Source organism: Hypanus sabinus, unplaced genomic scaffold (genome assembly GCF_030144855.1).
Source record: "Hypanus sabinus isolate sHypSab1 unplaced genomic scaffold, sHypSab1.hap1 scaffold_316, whole genome shotgun sequence".
In the NCBI taxonomy this organism is placed as follows: Eukaryota; Metazoa; Chordata; class Chondrichthyes; order Myliobatiformes; family Dasyatidae; genus Hypanus; species Hypanus sabinus.
This window is the reverse complement of record NW_026781227.1, coordinates 100624-121389: the sequence shown is the minus strand read 5'-3', so window position 1 is coordinate 121389 and position 20766 is coordinate 100624. Positions and strand designations below refer to the sequence as shown.

The window sequence follows — 20766 nt, the reverse complement described above, 5'->3', positions numbered from 1 at the left end:
CATGAGTTCACCCTTAAATGACCTCCATTTCTCTATTACATCCTTCCCATAAAACAACTTGACCCAATCCACTCTCTCTAAATCCCTTGGCATCTCCTCAAAGTTAGCCTTTCTCCAATCAAAACTCTCAACTCTTGGTCCTGTCCTGTCCTGTCCTTCTCCATAATTATATTGAAGCTAATGCTATTGTGATCACTGGATCCAAAGTTCTCCCCAACACATACTTCTGTCAGCTGACCTATCGCATTCCCTAACAGGAGATCCAACACTGCCCCATCTCTAGTCGGTACTTCTATGTATTGTTGCAAAAAACTATCCTGCACACATTTCTCAAACTCTAAACCATCCAGCCCTTTACCAGAATGAGCTTCCCAGTCTACGTGTGGAAAATTAAAATCTCCCACAATCACCACCTTGTGTTTACTACAAATATCTGCTATCTCCTTACACATTTGCTCTTCCAACTCACGCTCCTCATTAGGTGGCCTATAATACAAGCCTATCAGTGTTACTACACCTTTCCCATTCCTCAATTCCACCCAAATAGCCTCCCTAGATGAGCTCTCTAATCTATCCATCCAAAGCACCGCCATAAGATTTTCTCGGACAAGCAATGCAACACCTCCTCCTCTGGCCCCTCCTACTCTATCACACCTGAAGCAACTAAATCCAGGAATATTTAGTTGCCAATCACACCCTTCCTGCAACCATGTTTCACTAATAGCGACAAGATCATAATTCCAGGTATCAATCCACGCTTTAAGCTCATCCACCTTTCTTACAATGCTCCGAGCATTAAAATAGATACATTTAAGATACTCTCCAACTCCTCCTCTCTTTTCATCCTTAACAATGCATTCAAATTTATGATCCTTTTCTTTCTTCTCCTCTGCATCTTCGGGCTGAGCGCATCCCATCTCCACCATCTGCCTTTCCTCCCTCACACACTGTCTATTTACTTGCTCTACTGGTGAACTAACCTCCTCTCCCATAGACTCCTCAAATTGATTCCCGCCACCCCCCATCTTACTAGTTTAAAGTCTGCCCTGTAGCCCAAGCAAACCTCCCCGCTAGGAGATTGGTCCCCCCGGGATTCAAGTGTAACCCGTCCGTCTTGAACAGTTCACGCCTGCCCCAGAAGAGGCCCCAATGATCCAGAAACTTGAATCCCTGCCCCCTGCTTCAATCCCATAGCCACGCAATCTTCCTCCACCTAATACTATTCCTACTGTAACTGTCGCGTGGCACAGGCATTAATCCCGAGATTACTACCTTTGCGGTCCTTCTTCTTAACTGCCTTCCTCACGTCCTATCCGCTGGTTTCAGGACCTCTTCCCCTTTCCTACCTATGTCATTGGTACCTACATGTACCACGACCTCTGGCTCCTCACCCTCCCACTTCAGGTATCTTGAACGCGATCAGAAACGTCCCGAACCCTGGCACCAGGGGGGCAAATTACCATCCGGGACTCCCGATCACCTCCACTGAACCGCCTGTCTGAACCCCTGACTATCGAGTCCCCTAATACTATGGCCCTCTTTCTTCTATCCCTTCCCTTCTGAGCTACAGGGCCGTCCTCTGTGCCGGAGACCCGGCCACTGACACTTCCACGAGGTAGTCTGTCCCCCTCAACGTTACTCAAACACGAGAACCTATTGTCAAGGGGTACAGCAACTGGGGTACTCTCTAGTACCTGCCTTTTCCCCTTCCTGACCGTGACCAACCTACCAGCCTCCCGTGGCCCCGGAGTGACCACCTGCCTGTAACTCCTCTCTATCACCTCCTCACTCTCCCAGACCAGGCGAAGGTCATCGAGCTGCAGCTCCAGTTCCCTAACTCGGACCCTCAGGAGCTTCAGTTCGGTGCACCTGGCGCAGATGTGGACGTCCCGGAGGCTCGGAGACTCCAGGACATCCCACATCCGACACGGAGAACATCAAGCTGCCCTCACACTCATACTTCCCAAATAACTGAAAATAACAAGAACTAAAAGATAAGCCTACTGTGCCCTCTTCCGCCTAAGCCCCCTGAGCCCAAGCCCTACACTCTGCTCCCGCAAACGAAGCTGCCCGCTTCTTAAGGGTGCGTTCTTTTTAAATCTTCCCTCCTTCCCAGGGCTCCTTCACGCGCCTGCGCAGTCCCGCCTCTCAGAACTCCGATCTGAGACGCAATTGGACAATTCTAAAATGGCCGCCGCCGCACTCGCTCTCAAAGGCTCGCTGTCCTCTTCCAAAAGAGGACAAGTCGGTCCACCTTCGAGCATGCGTTCTATTCGTGCCTGGTTAATCATCGAGCTAGCCAGAAGTACTCTTAAATAAAAAAAAACAAAGGTGTCGTTCAGGAACATTCAGACCATGGTAAATCGGAAAGGAGACCAATCCTGACAGCACGCGCCAGGCCGGAGTGGCTGACTGTCTGGTGCGAAACGCGAAAAAAATTGGTAATTTCCGTACTGGGAAAATGTCTTTGGCTGTCCACTTGCTCTATACCTCTTGAACACATATATCAAGTTGGCTCTCATCCCCCTTCGTTCCAAAGAGAAAGGCCTTAGCTCTCTCAGCCTCTCTTCATAAAAGATGCCCTCCAATCCAAGCAGCTTTCAGCATACTTTGCATTCACCAATAGTATTAGTTCGTACATATTGAGTTAGGAAGTTGATTAGAGCAAGCCACATTACAAAGGGTCACAGAACGGATCATAGGATTCATAAACTTCCATTTGTCTACTATCGTGCTTCTTGTTAATTTTGTCTCTTGTAATCTACATACACTGAGGAACAATGAGAGGCATTCCCTGATTGGGACAAGTTGCTTTGTATTTCTATTGGTAGCTTCAGTTCAGTGATTAATCTCGTAAACTTTCCATCCACCAGGATACAAAAAGAAGTAAAGTTCAAAATCGGAACTTTCAAAATGTTTGAAACATACCTGCACACACCACCAACTTGGAAAGCATTAGTCCTGTTCTCTAGTAAGAAAAGAGATATTTACGGTCTTCCTGTTGGGGGATGGAAGTGTTTAGAGACAAGATGTCCATAGTGAAAATAAGACAACTAAAGCCAGATAACTTTGATGATTGAGGCGATGGAGAGAATCAACCTCGCTCCACCTTCTTATTCTGTCTCCTGCTCCGTTCTTTCCCATACAGAACCAGCTTGGCCCAAAACGTAGAGTGCTTATTCATTTACATAGATACTCCATGACCTTCTGAGATCGTCCAGCAATTTCAATTGAAGTTCAAGTTTATTGTTCTTTAACCATACAATTGTATAAAGCTGAACAGACCATTGTTCCTCTGAGGCCAAGGTGCACAACACAGTAAATATAGTCACAGTACATATAGTTACGATCCAGCACGCACCGTCACAAAATAATATCACCACAAATTACTGAGTGTCATAGATTGAAGACTGGCAGTTTGACAGAAATTGAAAGGTATATAAGTCATATAGGCCTCCGTTAGTCTCGATAGGACATGGATTAGCAACTTGGAAGGTTTCCAGCAAGCAAGCCCAGGCAGGGTGCTGATTGGAAGACCAGCTGTTGCCAACGCTGCACGTCTCCCCTCTTCGCTCCACCAATGTTGTCCAAAGGTAGGGCATTATAAGACACATATATATGACTTGTGTATAACTAGTATAATGATACAGGTATGATTATGATAAAACAAGCTGTTGAATAAATTTGTGAAACCGCAGCAATATCAGATGAATAATGACCAGTGCAGGATGAGAGAGAGCCCGTCAGTTGGGAAGAGCTGCGGAGGGAGCGTTAGCGCATTCACAGGGAGTGTACGTGTGTGCTTGGACAAGGATTTGTATCAGAATTAAATATACAGAACAGGCTAATTCTATGAACTCCTCTCACACGAACGCTTGCTGACTGACTTGGGTTCAATGTGAAAATTTATACTGTTGTCTCCCCAGAGAAATGCAATTCAACAACCTGCAATGGAAGAGGAACGTGTTCTGAACTGCCTACTGGGCTCAGTTGCACATGTGATCAAGGTTTCTATGGAAACAACTGTGAATACGGTAAGGCATGGAACAGAAAAGACAAAAAATATGTTCCTATTGCGGCTGGATAACTGGTTGGAACACAAGTCCATAAAGCTTGGTTGACGTTAGCTCCCATTTCCACACGGGCATTCTTCATCTCCCACTCTTCTGAGTTACTGGCAGATTGAGGGAGTCTCTCAGATGAAGCTGGTTTGTGCACCACCAGACTGTCGCACTCACACAGACGGCCCTGCGTTGACTGGAACTCTGTCTTATTGACATCCCTTTCTCTAGCTGCGAATTTCCTGTCTTTGCTCTGAATAACCTGGCAGATCCCGAAGATCCCAAAAGCACAATCGGCAGAGACTTTGTCTGTGTAAGGCAGTCCGTTTCAAACCACTAACTGAATGGATGCCGCAAATCCCACACTACTTTCTCTTTGTAACCACAGCCTTCATTCCAATTTGGAACATGGAACAGTACAGCACTGTACAGTACAGACCCTTTGGTGTGCCGTTGACCTTGTAACATGTTAGAACATAAATTAAACATTCTCTTTTACATAGTCATCTATTTTTCTTTCACCCATATGCCTGTCTCAAAGTTTCCGAAATGCTCGTAAATGATCTGGCTCTACCACCACCTCTGGCAGGTTGCTCCATACACCCACATCTCTCTGTGTCAATAAACTATCCCTGAGATTCCACCTGTACTTTGCAGTGTTCGCAGAACGTCGAAGTATTCCTCCAACACTTCAAAGTTATGCGCCTTATATTGGCCATTAGACTGACTGGTGGTTCAATGGCATCAGCCCCGGATTCCGAAGCGAATGTTAACGAGTTCGAATTCAAATCGTGACACCCTCGAGCTTGCTTTCCATCCGTGCCTGTTTAAGCATCGAGAGCATCGAACACTTAAATTAAAAAAAGGGGTCGAGTCAGGAACGTTCTTACTATGGTTAATCCGAAAGGAGACCAACCCTGACACCACGCGCTGGACAGGAATGGCTGACTGTCTGGTGAGACACGCGAAAAAATATTGGTCATTTACAAACTGGGAAAATGTCTTTGGCAGTCCACTTGATCTATTCCACTTATATACATATAACAAGTTGCCTCTCATCTTCCTTCACTCCAAAGAGAACGACCTTAGCCTTCTCAACCTATCTTCATAAAACATGCCCTACAATCCAATCAGCTTTTAGCATACTTTTCATTCACCAATAGTTTTGGTTCTTACATATTTACTTAGGTTGTTGATTGATGCAAGCAACATTACAAAGAGCCCCAGAATGGATCACAGTATTCATAAACTTCCATTTTCCTACCATCAGGCATATTGTTAAAAATCTCTTGTAATCCACATGCTCTGAGGAACATTAATAAGCATACCCTGCTTGGGTACATTTTGCTTTGTATTTCAATAGGTAGCTTCCATTCTGTGATAAATATCACAAACCTTCCATCCACCACGATGCAAAAAAATTCAAAGTTCAAAATCTGAACTTTGAAAACGTTTGAAGCCTGCCTATTCACAGCAAAAACTTGCAAATGATTACGGCTGTTGTCCAGTAAGAAGCCAAGAGATATGCTGTCTCCCTGATGGGATTTGGAATTGTGCAGGGACAGTATGTCCATAGTGGAAATAAAGGAATGAAAGCCAGAAAACCTTGATTATTGAGGTGATGGAGATTATCAACCTCCCTCCACCTTCTTATTCTGGTTCATGCTCCGTTCTCTCCTATACAGAAGGCTCTCGGCCCAAACGTAGACTGTTTATTCATTTCCATGGATACTCCCTGATCTGCTGAGTTCCTCTTGCATTTTGCGCCCCTTGCTCGACAAATTACAATTCAAGTTCATGTTTATTGTCCTTCAACCATACACTTGTATACAGCTGAACAAATCATCGTTCCTCTTGGGCCAAGGTGCAAAACACAGTAAATATAGTCACAGTACATATAGGTATGATCCAGCACGCACAGTCACAAAATAATCTCACCACAAATCACTGAGTGTCACGGCCTGAAGAGTGGCAGGTTTATAGAAATTGCAAAGTATTTAAGACATCTTGGCCTCCGTTAGTCTCGAAAGACCATGGAGTATCAGCTCGGAAAGTCTCCAGGGCGCATCCTGGGCAGGGATTTTTTCAGGAAAACCAGGAGTTGCCCAGGCTGAAAGTCTCACCTCTCCAGGCCACCAATATTTTCCAAGGAAAGGGCATATAAGACAAATATATATGACAGGTAAATAACCAGTATAATGCTACAGGTATGATTATAATAAAGCAAATAGTTGTATGAACATGTGAAACAGCAACAATAACAGATGAAAAATGACCAGTGCAGGATGAGAGTGTGCCCGTGAGTTGGGAAGTGGTGCGGAGGGTGAGTCAGTGCATTCTTATAGGATGTACATGGGTCCTGGGTCTAGGTTTTATATCTGGATTAGATATACAGAACAGACTAACCCTATGCAGTCCTCTAACACGAACAATTGCTGACTGACGTGGGTTCAATGTGAAAATTTGTACTGATGTCTCCGCAGAGAAATGCAAATCAACAACCTGCAATGGAAGAGGCACGTGTTCTGAACTGCCTGCTGGGCACAGGTGCGCATGTATCCATGCTTTCTATGGAAAGAATTGTGAATACGGTAAGTCATGAAAAGAAAAGACGGAAAATATGTTCCCATTGCGGCTGGATAACTGGTTGGAACACAATTCCTTAAAGCTTCGTTAAATATAGCTCCCATTTCCACACCGGCATTTTTCATGACCAACTCTGCTGTGTTTCGGGGAGAATGTGGGAGCGTTTCAGCTGAAGCTGCTTTGTGCCCCACCAGACAGTCGCACTCACCCAAACGTCCCTGCGGTGACTGTGACTCTGTCTCATTGGCAGCCCTTTTTCTAGCTGCGAATTTAATGCCTCTGCTCTGTATATCATGGGACATCACGTAGATCCCAAAACCACAATCGTCAGTGACTTTGCCTGTGTTATGCAGTCAGATCCAAACCACTAACTGAATAGATCCCACGAATCCCACACTATTTTCTCATTGTAAAAACCAAATCCCACACTATTTTGTCTTTGTAACCACTGCGGTTATCCAAATTAGGTACATAGAACAGTACGACACAGTACAATACAGGCTGTTTGGTGTGCCGTTGACCTTTTAACATATTCGAGCATAAATTAACGTTTCTCTTCTACATCGCCCTCCATTTTTCTTTCATCCATTTGCCTGTCTCAGAGAATCCGAAAAGCTCCTAAAGGATCTGGTTCTACCACCGCCTCTTGCTGGTTGTTCCATACACCCACCTCTCTCTGTGTATATCCCTGAGATCACCCCTGTACTTTGCAGTGTTCGTTGAACTTTGAAGTGTTCTCCCAACACTTCAGTTATGCTCCTTACATTGGCCATTAGGCTGAGTGGTGGCTCAATGGTATCTGTGCCGGACACGGAGCGAAGTTTCCAGAGTTCGAATCCAAGTCGGGCCACCTTCGAGCATGCTTTCTATCGGTGCCTGGTTAAGCATCGAGCTGGCCATATGGCCTCGTAAATAAGTGTAACCCTTACCCAACAGGCTGGTATATGTCTAGGGGAAAAGGAGATCCAGCCACTCACCAACCCACCTCCCGTACACGCAGGTGCTGTGAGAATCGAGTTTTATGCCTCGCCCCCGCCAACAGTATCAAACACACAACAAATACCGTTATGACATACACTTTAATGAGTTTACTAAAATTAAAAGAGTAGTAGGCAATACAATATATATATACAAGGAGGAAAACAAAAGGCGCCAACTTATCAAAGTTCAGTCTGTTTAGTGCACTCGTTGGAGCTCAATCAACGAACCATTCGACCCCTCGTCGCTTGCCTCCGACCTCCACGTCTTCGCCCCTAGGACCACGCGCGGGGGTCTTCCGAGCAGTGCAGCGCACGTCCACCTTCCTCGACGTCTTCCTCCCGCCAGGCAAACCCGCGAAATCCCCTCCCCCAAGTTCCCAGCATCACAAGACACAATAACATTCCCCATTGATTAACAAATGAAGACAATTACCATATCAGCCATTCTTAAGTGAAACAACGGCGAGAGAAACACTTATCCGACAAAGAAACATTCCTACTTGTAACAAACCAAAGAGGCCATTTTGAGTAACATACCCAGGAGATTGTACATTCTCTCCCCACCATCAAATGTCATGCCCTCATGGCATTACTAGAGGTCCCCAAAGCTTCTTGCAACACACAAAACCCAACCCAGGTGCAGAAAGCAGTGACATAACTACCCCGAGCAGTAGAAATCACACTCGGTTCTCCCGGTACCACATATGTCAACCGCTACGGGGGGCGCCTAATCCTCTGAGATCTCCATACCCCTTCTGCCCCACTGGGCTCCCTCGTCACCTGCGAACCCACTGTCTCGGACACCCCAGGTCTACCTGACAGACCCGCACCCCCTTCCTCACAGGGATCCTCCCTCACCTGAGATCTCTCCGGCTCACGCTCGGGTTCCACCCTCTCTCCCACCAATGTAGGCTGTCTCTCCATCTGACCCTCAAGACCTTCCCTCCTCTCAACCCATTCAGTATGGGAAGGGACAGGAGCCTCCTCTCCTGGTACTGGAGCACCAGCGAATGGGGACAGGGCCCACTCATCTGAGTCGTCCTCCTCTGAATCGGTAGCGATTCCCGGGTGAGGGACCCGTCCCCGCTCTTCAGCAGCGGGCTCTTCCCGTTCTCCGCGCCCTCGCAGAGTCCTTGTACTAGGCGCAACCTCCCTCTCGGGCTCCTTATCCACCTGCACCGCTTGACCCAGTGGCAGCAGGTGATTCCTATGGAGTACCTTGATAGGCCCTTTTCCATCCTCAGGTTTCACCCGGTAAACGGGCAGGTTCGGCATCTGGCTCTCTATTACATAGGGGCTGGCCGCCCATCGATCTGCTTACCAGGGAGTCCCAAATTCCGTAAAAGGACCCGGTCACCCGGTAATAATTGTACAAACTTCACCTTTCGATCATACCGCATCTTATTCCTCTGATTTTGTTTGGTAGCCGCAGCCTCAGCCAACTCGTACGCCCGCTGTAACTCCCTCTTCATGTCGGACACGTACTTTAGATGGGAGTTCCCTGGGAATTCACCCACTCCACCTCCAAAACACACGTCAATGGGCAACCTCGCTTCCCGCCCGAACATCAGATAATAGGGCGAATACCCTGTAGCATCATTGCGAGTGCAATTGTAACAGTGAACCAATTGTCCAATATGACGACTCCACCTGCTTTTCTGCCCAATCTCCAGCGTCCCGAGCATATCCAACAGGGTCCTGTTGAATCTTTCTGGCTGAGGATCTCCCTGTGGGTGGTAAGGGGTAGTCCTGGATTTCTCAACCCCAAGCGTAGTCAGTAATTCCTGGATAAGGCGGCTCTCAAAGTCCCGCCCCTGATCACTATGGATTCGCCTGGGAAGGCCGCAATGCACAAAATACTTCTCCCATAACACCTTCGCCACTGTCGTCGCCTTCTGATCCTTGGTGGGAAATGCCTGAGCATAGCGAGTGTAATGATCGGTGATGACTAATACATTCGCGGTGTTGCTGGTGTCAGGCTCAATCGACAGGAAATCCATACATACCAGGTCCAGAGGTCCCGCACTCTGCAAGTGCGACAGTGGAGCCGCCAACGCTGGCAGGGTCTTCCTCTGAATGCAACGACGGCATCCCCTACAGTATTCTTCGACGTCCCCCCTCATCCGGGGCCGGTAGAACCGGTCTTTGAGTAATCCATATGTCTTTTCCACCCCCAAATGTCCAGAATCATCATGTAAGGCCTGGAGTACAGCCTGGCGATACTCCTCCGGCAGGACCAGTTGCCAACAGCGGGGTTGGTCCGGAGGCGTCGTTACCCGGTACAAGATTTTGTTCTTTAACTTCAACCGAGACCACTCCTTCAACAACCGAGGCACGCATGGTTGTTTCGCCTTCTCAGCCAACGCCCCATCCCCCTTCTCAACCGCTCTCCACACTGTGCCAATGCCCGGGTCATTTTGCTGAGCAGTTGCCACTTCCCCCGGACTCAGTTCCGGCAACAGCTTAGTCCCCAGTGCGGTCAGGTCACAGTAAACTAGGGGTATGGCGTCATCAAAAAACCCCAAATGGTCCACGGCTCGTTCCAGAGGCCTTCACGGTGATAACAAACTGACACATCGCCTTCACTCCAGTGGCAGGGACACTCTCCCACTCCTCGTCCCTCTCCTCCTCCCCCGGCTCCCGGCGAGACAATGCATCAGCATCGACATTCTTGCTTCCTGGGCGGTACCTCAGGCTGAAATCATATACCGACAAGGCCACCAGCCACCGATATCCTGTGGCATCCAGCTTCGCCGAAGTCAAAATATAAGTGAGAGGATTGTTATCCGTTCTCACCTCAAACTTGGCTCCGTACAGGTTATCGCCCCGCTTGTCCACCACCGCCCACTTCAGGGCCAGGAATTCCAACTTGTGAGTGGGATAGTTTCTCTCCGATGGCGACAAGCTTCGGCTGACAAAGGCTACTGGTCTCAATGCTCTGCCATGCTCCTGGTACAGAACAGCCCCGAGAACCTCTCGGCTGGCATCCGTGTGCAGCACATAGGGCTTCTGCGGATCGGCAAAAGCCAACACCGGGGCCTGGGTCAGTGCCCTTTTCAAAGATCGGAACGCCTCTTCACATTGATCATCCCATCGCGAGCCAAAAGGTTCCGCCGGGTTCCAGTATCCTCCAGCATCCTGCCTCTGGTTCCCTGTCCTCTTCTTCCCCACCGGGGGATAGCCACACGACAGCTGAGTCAACGGGTGACACACTTTGGCGTATCCTTTTACAAATCGCCGGTAATACCCACAGAACCCCAAAAATGAGCGCAGAGCACCCACTTTCTGGGGTCTCGGCCAGGTGGTCACGGCCTTTATCTTGGTTGGATCAGTAGCCACTCCCTCTCGCGAAATGATATGGCCAATGTAGTTAACCGACGACTTGCAGAACTGGCATTTGTCCAGGGAAAGCTTCAACCCTTCTTCATTAAGCCGGCCCAACACCTTCAACAGCCTCTCCTCATGTTCCTCCAAAGTCGATCCAAACACTGTGAGAACCAGCATCGCTCCTCCTTCTTATTCTGGCTCATGCTCTCCTCTTTCCCATACAGAAGTATCTCAGCCCAAAACGTAGATTGCTTATTCATTTCCGTAGATACTCCATGACCTGCTGAGATCCTCCAGCACATTGTACCCTTTGCTCGACCAATGTCAATTCAAGTTCAAGTTTATTGTTCTTTAACCATACACTTGCATAAAGCCGAACAGACCACCGTTCCTCTGGGGCCAAGGTGCACAACACAGTAAATATAGTCACAGTACATAGAGTTAAGTTCCAGCGCGCACCATCAGAAAATAATGTCACCACATATCACTGAGTGTCATTGACAGAAGACTTGCAGTTTGATAGAAATTGCAAGGTATATAAGACATATGTGCCTCGGTTAGTCTCGATAGGACATGGATTAGCACCTTGGAAGGTTTCCAGGGCGTAAGCCCAGTCAGTGTTTTTTTTTTTTTGAAGACCAGCAGTTGCCCAAGCTGCAGGTCTCCCCTCTCCACGCCACCAATGTTGTCCAAGGGAAGGGCATATAAGACACATATATATGAATGTGTATAACCAGTATATTGTTACAGGTATGATTGCAGTAAAGCAAGCAGTTGTATAATTTTTTTGAAACGGCAGCAATAACAGATGAGAAATGACCAGTGCAGGATGAGACTGTGCCCGTCAGTTGGGAAGAGATGCGAAGGGAGCGTTAGGGCATTCAAAGAGGGTGTACGTGGGTGCTTGTTCAAGGTTTTATATCAGTATCAAATATACAGAACAGGCTAATTCTGTGATGTCCTCGCACACGAACGCTTGTTGACTGACGTGGGTTCAAGGTGAACATTTATACTCCGCAGAGAAATGCAATTCAGCAACCTGGAATGGAAGAGGAACGTGTTCTGACCCTCCTACTGAGCTCAGTTGCACATGTGATCAAGGGTTCTATGGAAACAACTGTGAATAGGTAACGCATGGAAAAGAAAAGACAAAAAATGTGTTCCTATTACGGCTGGATAACTGGTTGGAACACATTCCATAAAGCTTGGTTGACGTTAGCTTCCATTTCCACACGGACATTCCTCATCACCCACTCTGCTGAGTTACTGGCCGATTGAGCTTGTCTCTCAAATGAAGCTGGTTTGTGCCCCAGCAGATTGTCGCATTCACAAACCCGGCCCTGCGGTGACTGGGACTCTGTCTTATTGACATCCCTTTCTCTAGCTGAGAATTTCCTGTCTTTGCTCTGAAAAACCAGGCAGATCCCGAAGATCCCAAAAGCACAATCGGCGGAGACTTTGTCTGTGTAAGGCAGTCAGATTCAAACCACTAACTGAATGGGTGCCGCAAATCCCACACTACATTCTCTTTGTAACCACTGCCTTGATTCCAATTTGGAACATGCAACAGTACAGCACTGTACAGTACAGGCCCTTTGGTGTGCCGTTGACCTTGTAACATATTCGAACATAAATTACACCTTCTCTTTTACATAGTCATCTATTTCACTTTCACCCATATGCCTGTCTCAGAGTTTCAGAAATGCTCCTAAAGGATCTGCCTTTACCACCACCTCTGTCAGGTTTTTACATACACCCACCTCTCTCTGTGTCAATAAACTATCCCTCAGATTCCCCCTGAACTTCGCAGTTTTCGGAGAACTTCGAAATGTTCTTCCAACACTTCAAATTTATGCTCCTTATATTGACCATTAGGCTGACTTGTGGCGCAATGGCATCAGCGCCGGACTCAGGAGCGAAGGATCCCGAGATCGAATCCTAGTCGGTACACCTTCGAGCAGGCTATCTATCCGTGTCTGGTTAAGCATCAATCTAGCCACGCGGCCTCGGAAATAATAAAAAAAAAACAAAAGGGTCGGTTCAGGATCGTTCGTACCATGGTTGATCGGAAAGGAGACCAATCCTGACAGCATGAGCCAGGCCAGATTGACTGACTGTCCGATTCGAAACGCGAAATAAACTTTGGTCATTTCCGGACTGGGAAAATGACTTTGGCTCTCCACTTGCTCTATACCTCTTGTACACCTATAGCAAGTTGGTTCTCATCCCCCTTCGATCCAAAGAGAAAGGCCTTAGATCTCTCAACCTCTCTTCGTAAAAAAATGCCCTCCAATCCAAGCAGCTTTCAGCTTACTTTACATTTTACTAAGGTTGTTGATTAGAGCAAGCAACATTACAAAGGGTCACAGAACGGATCATAGGATTCATAAACTTCCATTTGTCTACCATCGTGCTTATTGCTAATTCTCTCTCTTGTAACCTACATGCTCTGAGGAACACTGAGACGCATTCCCTGATTGGGTACTTGATGCTTTGTATTTCTATAGGTAGCTTCTGTTCAGTGATTAATCTCGTAAACTTTCCATCCAGCACGATACAAAAAGAAGTTAAACTTCAACATCTGAACTTTCAAAACGTTTGACTCCTTCCTGCACAGCACCAACTTATAAAGGATTAGGCCTGTTGTCCAGTAAGAAGCCGAGATATTTACGGTTTTCATGACGGGGGATGGAAATGTTTAGGGACAGGATTTCCATAGTGAAAATAAGGCAACGAAAGCCAGATAAATTTGATTATTGAGATGATGGAGAGAATCAACTTCGCTCCACCATCTTATTGAGTCCCTTGCTCTGTTCCTTCCCGTACAGAAGTATCTCGGCCCAAAACGTAGAATGGTTATTCATTGCCATAAATATTCCATGACCTGCTGAGATCCTCCAGCAGTTTGTGCCCTTCGCTCGACCAATTTCAATTCAAGTTCAAGCTTATTGTTCTTTAACCATACACTTGCATAAAGCTGAACAGACCATCGTTCCTCTGGGGCCAATGTGCACAACACAGTAAATATAGTCACAGTATATATAGTTACGATCCAGCACACACAGTCACAAAATAATATCACCACAAATCACTGAGTGTAATTCCCTGAAAACTGGCAGGTAGATTGAAATATAAGACATTTAGGCCTCGGTAGGTCTCGATAGGACATGGATTAGCATCTTGGAAGGTTTCCAGGGCGTAAGCCCAGGCAGGTTTTTTTTGGAAGACCAGCAGTTGCCCAAGCTGCACGTCTCCCCTCTCCACGCCATGTCCATATACATATATGACCAGTATAATGATTCATGTATGATTATATTAAAGCAAGCAGTTGTATAAATTTGTGAAACAACAGCAATAACAGATGAATACAGGGAGACTTGGATAGGCTGGGTGAGTGGGCAGATACTTGGCAAAGGTCATTCAATGTGAATAAATGTGACGTTATCCACTTTGGAAGCAGGAACAAGAGGGCAGAGTATTGTCTGATCGGTGTAGATTTATGTAAGGGAGAAATGCAAAGAGACCTAGGAGTCCTAGTTCATCAGTCAATGAAGGTGCATGAGCAAGTGCAACAGGCAGTGAAGAGGCAAATGGAATGTTGGCCTTTATTACAAGGGGAATTGAGTACAAGAGCAAGGATGTCCTTTTGTATTTGTACAGGGCCCTGGTGAGACCACACCTGGAATATTGTGTACAGTTTTGATCTCCAGGTTTAAGGAAGGACATTCTGGCAATTGAGGAAGTGCAGCGTAGATTCACTAGGTAGATTCCTGGGATGGCAGGGCTGTCTTACGCAGAGAGATTGGAGAGATTGGGTTTGTACACACTGGAATTGAGGAGATTGAGAGGGCATCTGATTGAAACGTTTAAGATAATTAAAGGATTTGATAGGATTGAGGCAGGAAATATGTTCCAGATGTTGGGAGAGTCCAGTACCAGAGGGCATGGATTGAGCATAAGAGGTCAGTTATTTAAAACAGAGTTGAGGAAAAACTTCTTCTCCCAGAGAGTTGTGGAGGTGTGGAAAGCACTGCCTCGGAAGACGGTGGAGGCCAATTCTCTGGATGCATTCAAGAAGGAGCTAGATAGATATCTGATGGATAGGGGAATCAAGGGATATGGGGACAAGGCAGGGACTGGATATTGATAGTGAATGATCAGCCATGATCTCAGAATGGCGGTGCAGACTCGAGGGGCCGAATGGTCTACTTCTGCACCTATTGTCTATTATCTATGAAAAATCACCAGTGCATGATGAGAGTGTGCCCGTGTGTTGGGAAGTGGTGCGGAGGGAGCGTCTGGGCATTCAGACAGTGTGCACGTGTGTGCTGGGTCCAGATTTTATATCTGGATAGGATATACAAAACAGGCTAAATCTGCGAAGTCCTCTGACACGAACACTTTCTGACTGGCGTGGGATCAATATGAAAATTTGTACTGATGTCTCTGCAGGGAAATGCAATTCAACAACCTGCAATGGAAGAGGCACGTGTTCTGAACTATCTGCTGGGCTCAGGTGCACATGTGAGCAAGGTTTCTATGGAAACAGTTGTGAAAACGGTAAGGAATGGAACTGAAAATTCAAAATATATGTTCCCATTACTGCCGTATAACTGGTTGGAACACAATTCCATAAAGCTTCGTGGCCTTTAGCTCTCATTTCCAAACGGGCGTTTTTCATCACCGACTGTGCTGAGTTACTGGGAGATTGAGTGAGTCTCTCAAATAAAGCTGTTTTCTACCCCACCAGACTGTCGCACTCACCCACATGGCCCAGCGGTGACTGTCTCATTAGCATCCCTTTCTCTAGCGGCTAATTTCCTGCCTTTGCTCTGACTAACCTGGCACATCTCGTCGATTCCAAAAGCACAATCGGCAGAGACTTTGTCTGTGTAAGGCAGTTCGTTTCAAACCACTAACTGAATGTATGCCTGTGGATGCCACAAATCCCACACTATTTTCTTTTTGTAACCATTGCCTTCATTCCAATTTTGAACATGGAACAGTACAGTACCGTACAGTACAGGCCGTTTTGTGTGCCGGTGAGATTTTAACAGATTCGAACATAATTTTAAACTTCTCTTCTGCATAGCCCTTCATTTTTCTTTTATCCATATGCCTTTCTCGGAGTTTTAGAAATGCTCCTAAAGGACCTGGCTCGACCAGCACCTCTGGCAGATTGTTCCATGCACCCACCTTTCTCTGTGTAAATAAAATATCCCTGAGATCCCCGCTGTACTTTGAAGTGTTCTCCCAACACTTCCAACTTATGCTCATTCTATTAGCCATTACGCTGACTGCTGGCGCATTGGTATCTATGCCTGCCTTTGGAACAAAGGTTCTCGAGTTGGAATCCAAGTCGGTCCACCTTCGAGCATGCTTTCTATCCGTGCCTAGTTAAGCATCGAGCTAGCCACACGGCTTCGTAAATGAAAAAAAAAAACAAAGGGGTCGATTCAGTAAACTTCATACCATGGTTAACCCGAAAGGAAACCAATCCTGACACCACGGGCAAAGAGTGGCTGACTGTCTGGTGCGACACGCGAAAACAAAATCAGTCATTTCCATACTGGGATAATGTCTTTGGCTGTCCACTTGATCTATACCTCTTGTACACCTATACCAAGTTGGCTGTCATTCTCCTTCGGTCCAAAGAGAAAGGCCTTAGCTCTCTCAACCTCTCTTCGTAAAAGATGCCCTCCAATCCAAGCAGCTTTCAGCTTACTTTACAATCAACAATAGTTTTAGTTCTTACATATTTCCTTATTTTGTTGATTAGAGGAAGCAACATTACAAAGATTCCCAGAATGAATCACAGGATTCATAAACTTCCATTTGTCTGCCATCAGGCTTCTTGTTAACATTGTCTCTTGTATTCTACATGCTTTGACGAACACTAATAAGCATTCCATGCTTGGGTACATTTTGCTTTGTACATCAGTAGGTAGCTTCTATTCTATGATTAATCAGATAAACTGGGAGTAATTAAGTAAACTGGGATTATGTTATTAATCACACCGTTACTGGAAGATTTTGTGAGTCGCTCAGATGAAGCTGTTTGGTGCCTCTCCAGACAGTCGCACTCACCTACGCAGCCCAGCGGTGACTGGGACTCTGTCTCATTAACATCCCTTTCTCTAGCTCCGAATTTCCTGCCTTTGCTCTGACTAACCTGTACATCCCGTAGATCCCAGAAGCACAATCGGCAGAGACTTTACCTGAGTAAGACAGTCAGTTTCAAACCACTAACTGAATAGAAGCCACAATTCCCAAACTATTTTCTCTTTGTAACCATTGCTTTCATTCCAATTTAACATTGAACAGTACAGCACAGTACAGTACAGGCTCTTCGGTCTGAGGTCAATTTCACCAATTCCATGCACATAGTCCTCCACTGTTCATTCATTCATGCACCGATCCAAGAGTCTTTAACGTCCCTAATGTATATGCTTCTATCACGACTCGTGGCAGCATGTTCCATACACCCACCAGACTCTGTGTAAAAAAAACTATCCCTGACATTCCCCCCCCCCATACTTTCTTCCCAACACCTCAAAGTTATGCCCTTATATTAATCACTTCCACCCTGGGAAAATGTTTCTGGCTGTCCGCTCGACCTATGCCTCTTACCATCTTGTACACCTCTATCAAGTTACCTCTCATTCTTTACTCCACAGAGAAATGCCTTAACTCTCCCAACCTATGCTCATTAGACATGCTCTCTAATCCAAGCAACTTCTTGGTTAATTTACACCAATGGATTTAGTTTTTACATATGTATTTAGCTTGTTGATTAGAGCTACCAATATTCCAAGAGGCCCAGTATGGATACATAAACTTTAAATTGAATATCAACAGGCTTTTTGCTAATGTTGCCTCTCCTGTAATTACACGTCCACCAGGGAATTGTTTGAGTAACTCATTTTTCGTTGTATTTCAATAGGTAGATACTATTCTGTTTTGTTTCTATATGTTTAAGCCTCTACACCCCATATTTCACTATCACTGAGGGCCTCAAACAGTTCTTCCACGTCAGGTGACACTTCACATGCATGTCTGATGAGTTTGTCTGCTGTATCTGGTTCTACCATTGTGGCCTCTTTTATATTGGTGAGACCCGACCTATATTGGGAGACTATTTTGTCGAGCACTTTCACCATAAAATCTTGCTCTTTTGATGGCCAGCCGTTTCAATTCTACTTCTCATTCCCATTCCAATGTGTCAGTCAGGAGACTCTACTGTCACGATGAGGCCACACTGAGGTTGGAAGAGCAACACCTTATATTCCGTCCTGGTAACCTCCAACCTGATGGCATGAATATCAATTTCTCAATCCTCTAGTAATTACCCTGCGTCCTTTCCTTCATGATTCTCCATTCTTGTTTCTCTCTCACACCTTTTCTTCTTACCTGTCCATCACCTCTCCTTTCCCTTTCTTCCATGGTCTTCTGTCCTCCTATCAGATTTCCCTGTCTCCTGCCCTTTATCTCCTCAACCAATCAACTTCCCAGCTCTTTTCTTCACTTCCGTCCCTTCTTCCGGTTTTACCTCTCACCTACCACCTTGTACTTCTTCCTCTCCTGCCCCTATCTTCCTATTCTGACTTCTCCCCTTCCTTTTAAATCCCGATAAAGGGTCTTGGCTCGAACTGTCAACTGTTTATTCCCATATATAGATGCTGCCTGATCTGCTGAGCTCCTCCAGCATACTATTTGTATTGCTCTACATTTCCAGCATCTACAGTAATGTTTGTGTCTAAACTTTGAAACCTGCTTGGTTGTAGCAAAAACATTTGCAAGCGTGCGATTATAAAATTAATCTTTAAGCGCTCTGCATTCATGACAAGAATAACTTTTTATTTCACTTCACTGATGACAGTTTCTTAATCTCAGGGTCTAAGGAATTAATATGAGTAACTGGGATTAGCATACACAGGTACAAAAAGTAACATGTTGTTATTGCGCTGTCAGAAACAATAACTCTATGATTCTATGCGTCATTAGTCCCTGGATTGAAATCAAGAAACAAAACCATCATTTGAACACATCAGTAAACAGGATGTGGCTCAATGCTTGGGGTGCAACCATTGGATGGGTTTAAAACAAGATTCTGTTTACTTGCTTGTGTGGGTGTGAAAGGTTCCATGACACACTCTCATGGAAAAGAAAAGGATTTCTCCTTCATTTTCTGGCTATCGTCAGTTCCTTTCTCAGTCCAGTATGGTGGCGTAATGATTGGCGTAACAATATACAGCACCAGGATCTGGGTTCAATCCCGCCACTGTCTGTAAGGAGTTTGGATGTTCTCCCCGTTACCAAGAGGGTTTCCTCTGGGTGCTCTGGCTTCCTCCCACAGTCCAAAGATGCACGGACTAGTAGGTGAATTCTTCACATTGGAATGATTGGGTGATGTGGCTTGTTGTCCAAGATTAGCTTGTTACCAAACTATATCTCAAAATAAATAAAACAAAATGAAAATTTACTGTAATGTTGCTATCTTTTCTATAATATCAATGGTAATTACACTTTAAACAGTTTAATTCACTGCAAAATTCTTTGGGTCCGAATAAAACTTCCTTATAAAGACAACTCCTTTTCCTTTGCTTTTTTTTTCCAGTTACAACGTGTCCAGGTTTTACTAAACCAAACAATAGCCAAGTTAAATGCGAAGACTTGCACGGAGAGAAACACTTCCAGTCTATGTGCACCTTTACCTGTGAACCGGGGTTTATTTTGAATGGGACCATTTCAACTACATGCCAAGCATCTGGCGTCTGGACGGCTCACAACACAGTCTGTCAAGGTCAGTGTGCTGGTCTGTTTAGATAGCCTGTGGCACTTGGGGAAATGAATTTACCTGTTTCTCCAGTGTAAGAAATTGGTGGCATGATTGCACCGCGGTTAGCAAATCCCTACAAAGTTTAGGCCATGCCATTTTCTTTCCGCAAATATTGGGCAGGAGTTACAAAGACCTGAAGTCCCACCTCGTTGTGGTTCGTAAGGAGATCGTGTGTTCTTCCCGTGACCGTGTGGGTTTTCTCCAGGTTTTCCGATTCCTCCCACATTCCAAACATGTACGGGTTAGGATTAGTGAGTGTTGGGCACACTGTGTTGCTGCTGGAAGTGTGTTTGCACTTGTGGGCTACCCTCACCACAAACCACACTGATTTGATTTGATGCAAATTATGCATTTGACTATATGTTTGGATGTACATGTGAAAAATTAAGCTGATCATTAAGTTCTATTAATAATATTTTTGTATAGTAAATAAAACTGTATCATTGCCAGCACAGCCTGGTGGGTGTCTGTAAAGTTAAACGTCAGACCTGGCACATATCTCCTGACTACTGAATAGTAGTAAACCTTGCTTTCCTATATGTTTCTGAGACCTTTTCTACCTACTGTGGAAGTGGAACTGTTTATTAAACTCACACGTCTTACATGTTCAACCAAAATTCAGGATGAACTTGGAAAGTCAGTTAACATCTATGTAGGGGAATAAGCAGTCGATGTTTTGGGCCAAGACCAGTCTCAACCCGAAACTTTGATTGTTTATTCCCCTATATATATGCTGCTTTGCTTTCTGAGTTCCTCCGCCATTTTGGGTCTGCTGCTCCAGATTTTCAGCATCTGCAGAATGTGCAGAAGACAACGGACTATGCAAATACAAAATAAGAAATAATGATAATGCATAAATAAGCAATACATATCAAGAACATGAGATGGAGAGATCTTGAAAGTGAGTCCATTGGTTGTAACATTTCAGTGATGGGGCAAGTGAAGTTGAATGAAGTTATCCCCTTTGGTTCAA

General features: G+C 45.6%; 1 protein-coding gene across 1 annotated transcript in view; it reads left to right on the top strand.

Moving 5' to 3' along the window:
* The window catches only part of LOC132388400 (uncharacterized), an 83613-nt gene that overhangs the window by 52970 nt on the left and 9877 nt on the right, over positions 1-20766 (top strand). The window contains exons 18-21 of the mRNA XM_059960752.1: positions 3927-4034; positions 6545-6652; positions 15407-15514; positions 19572-19757. Coding sequence (XP_059816735.1) covers positions 3927-4034; positions 6545-6652; positions 15407-15514; positions 19572-19757 — 510 coding nt within the window. The remainder of the gene's footprint in view (positions 1-3926; positions 4035-6544; positions 6653-15406; positions 15515-19571; positions 19758-20766) is intronic.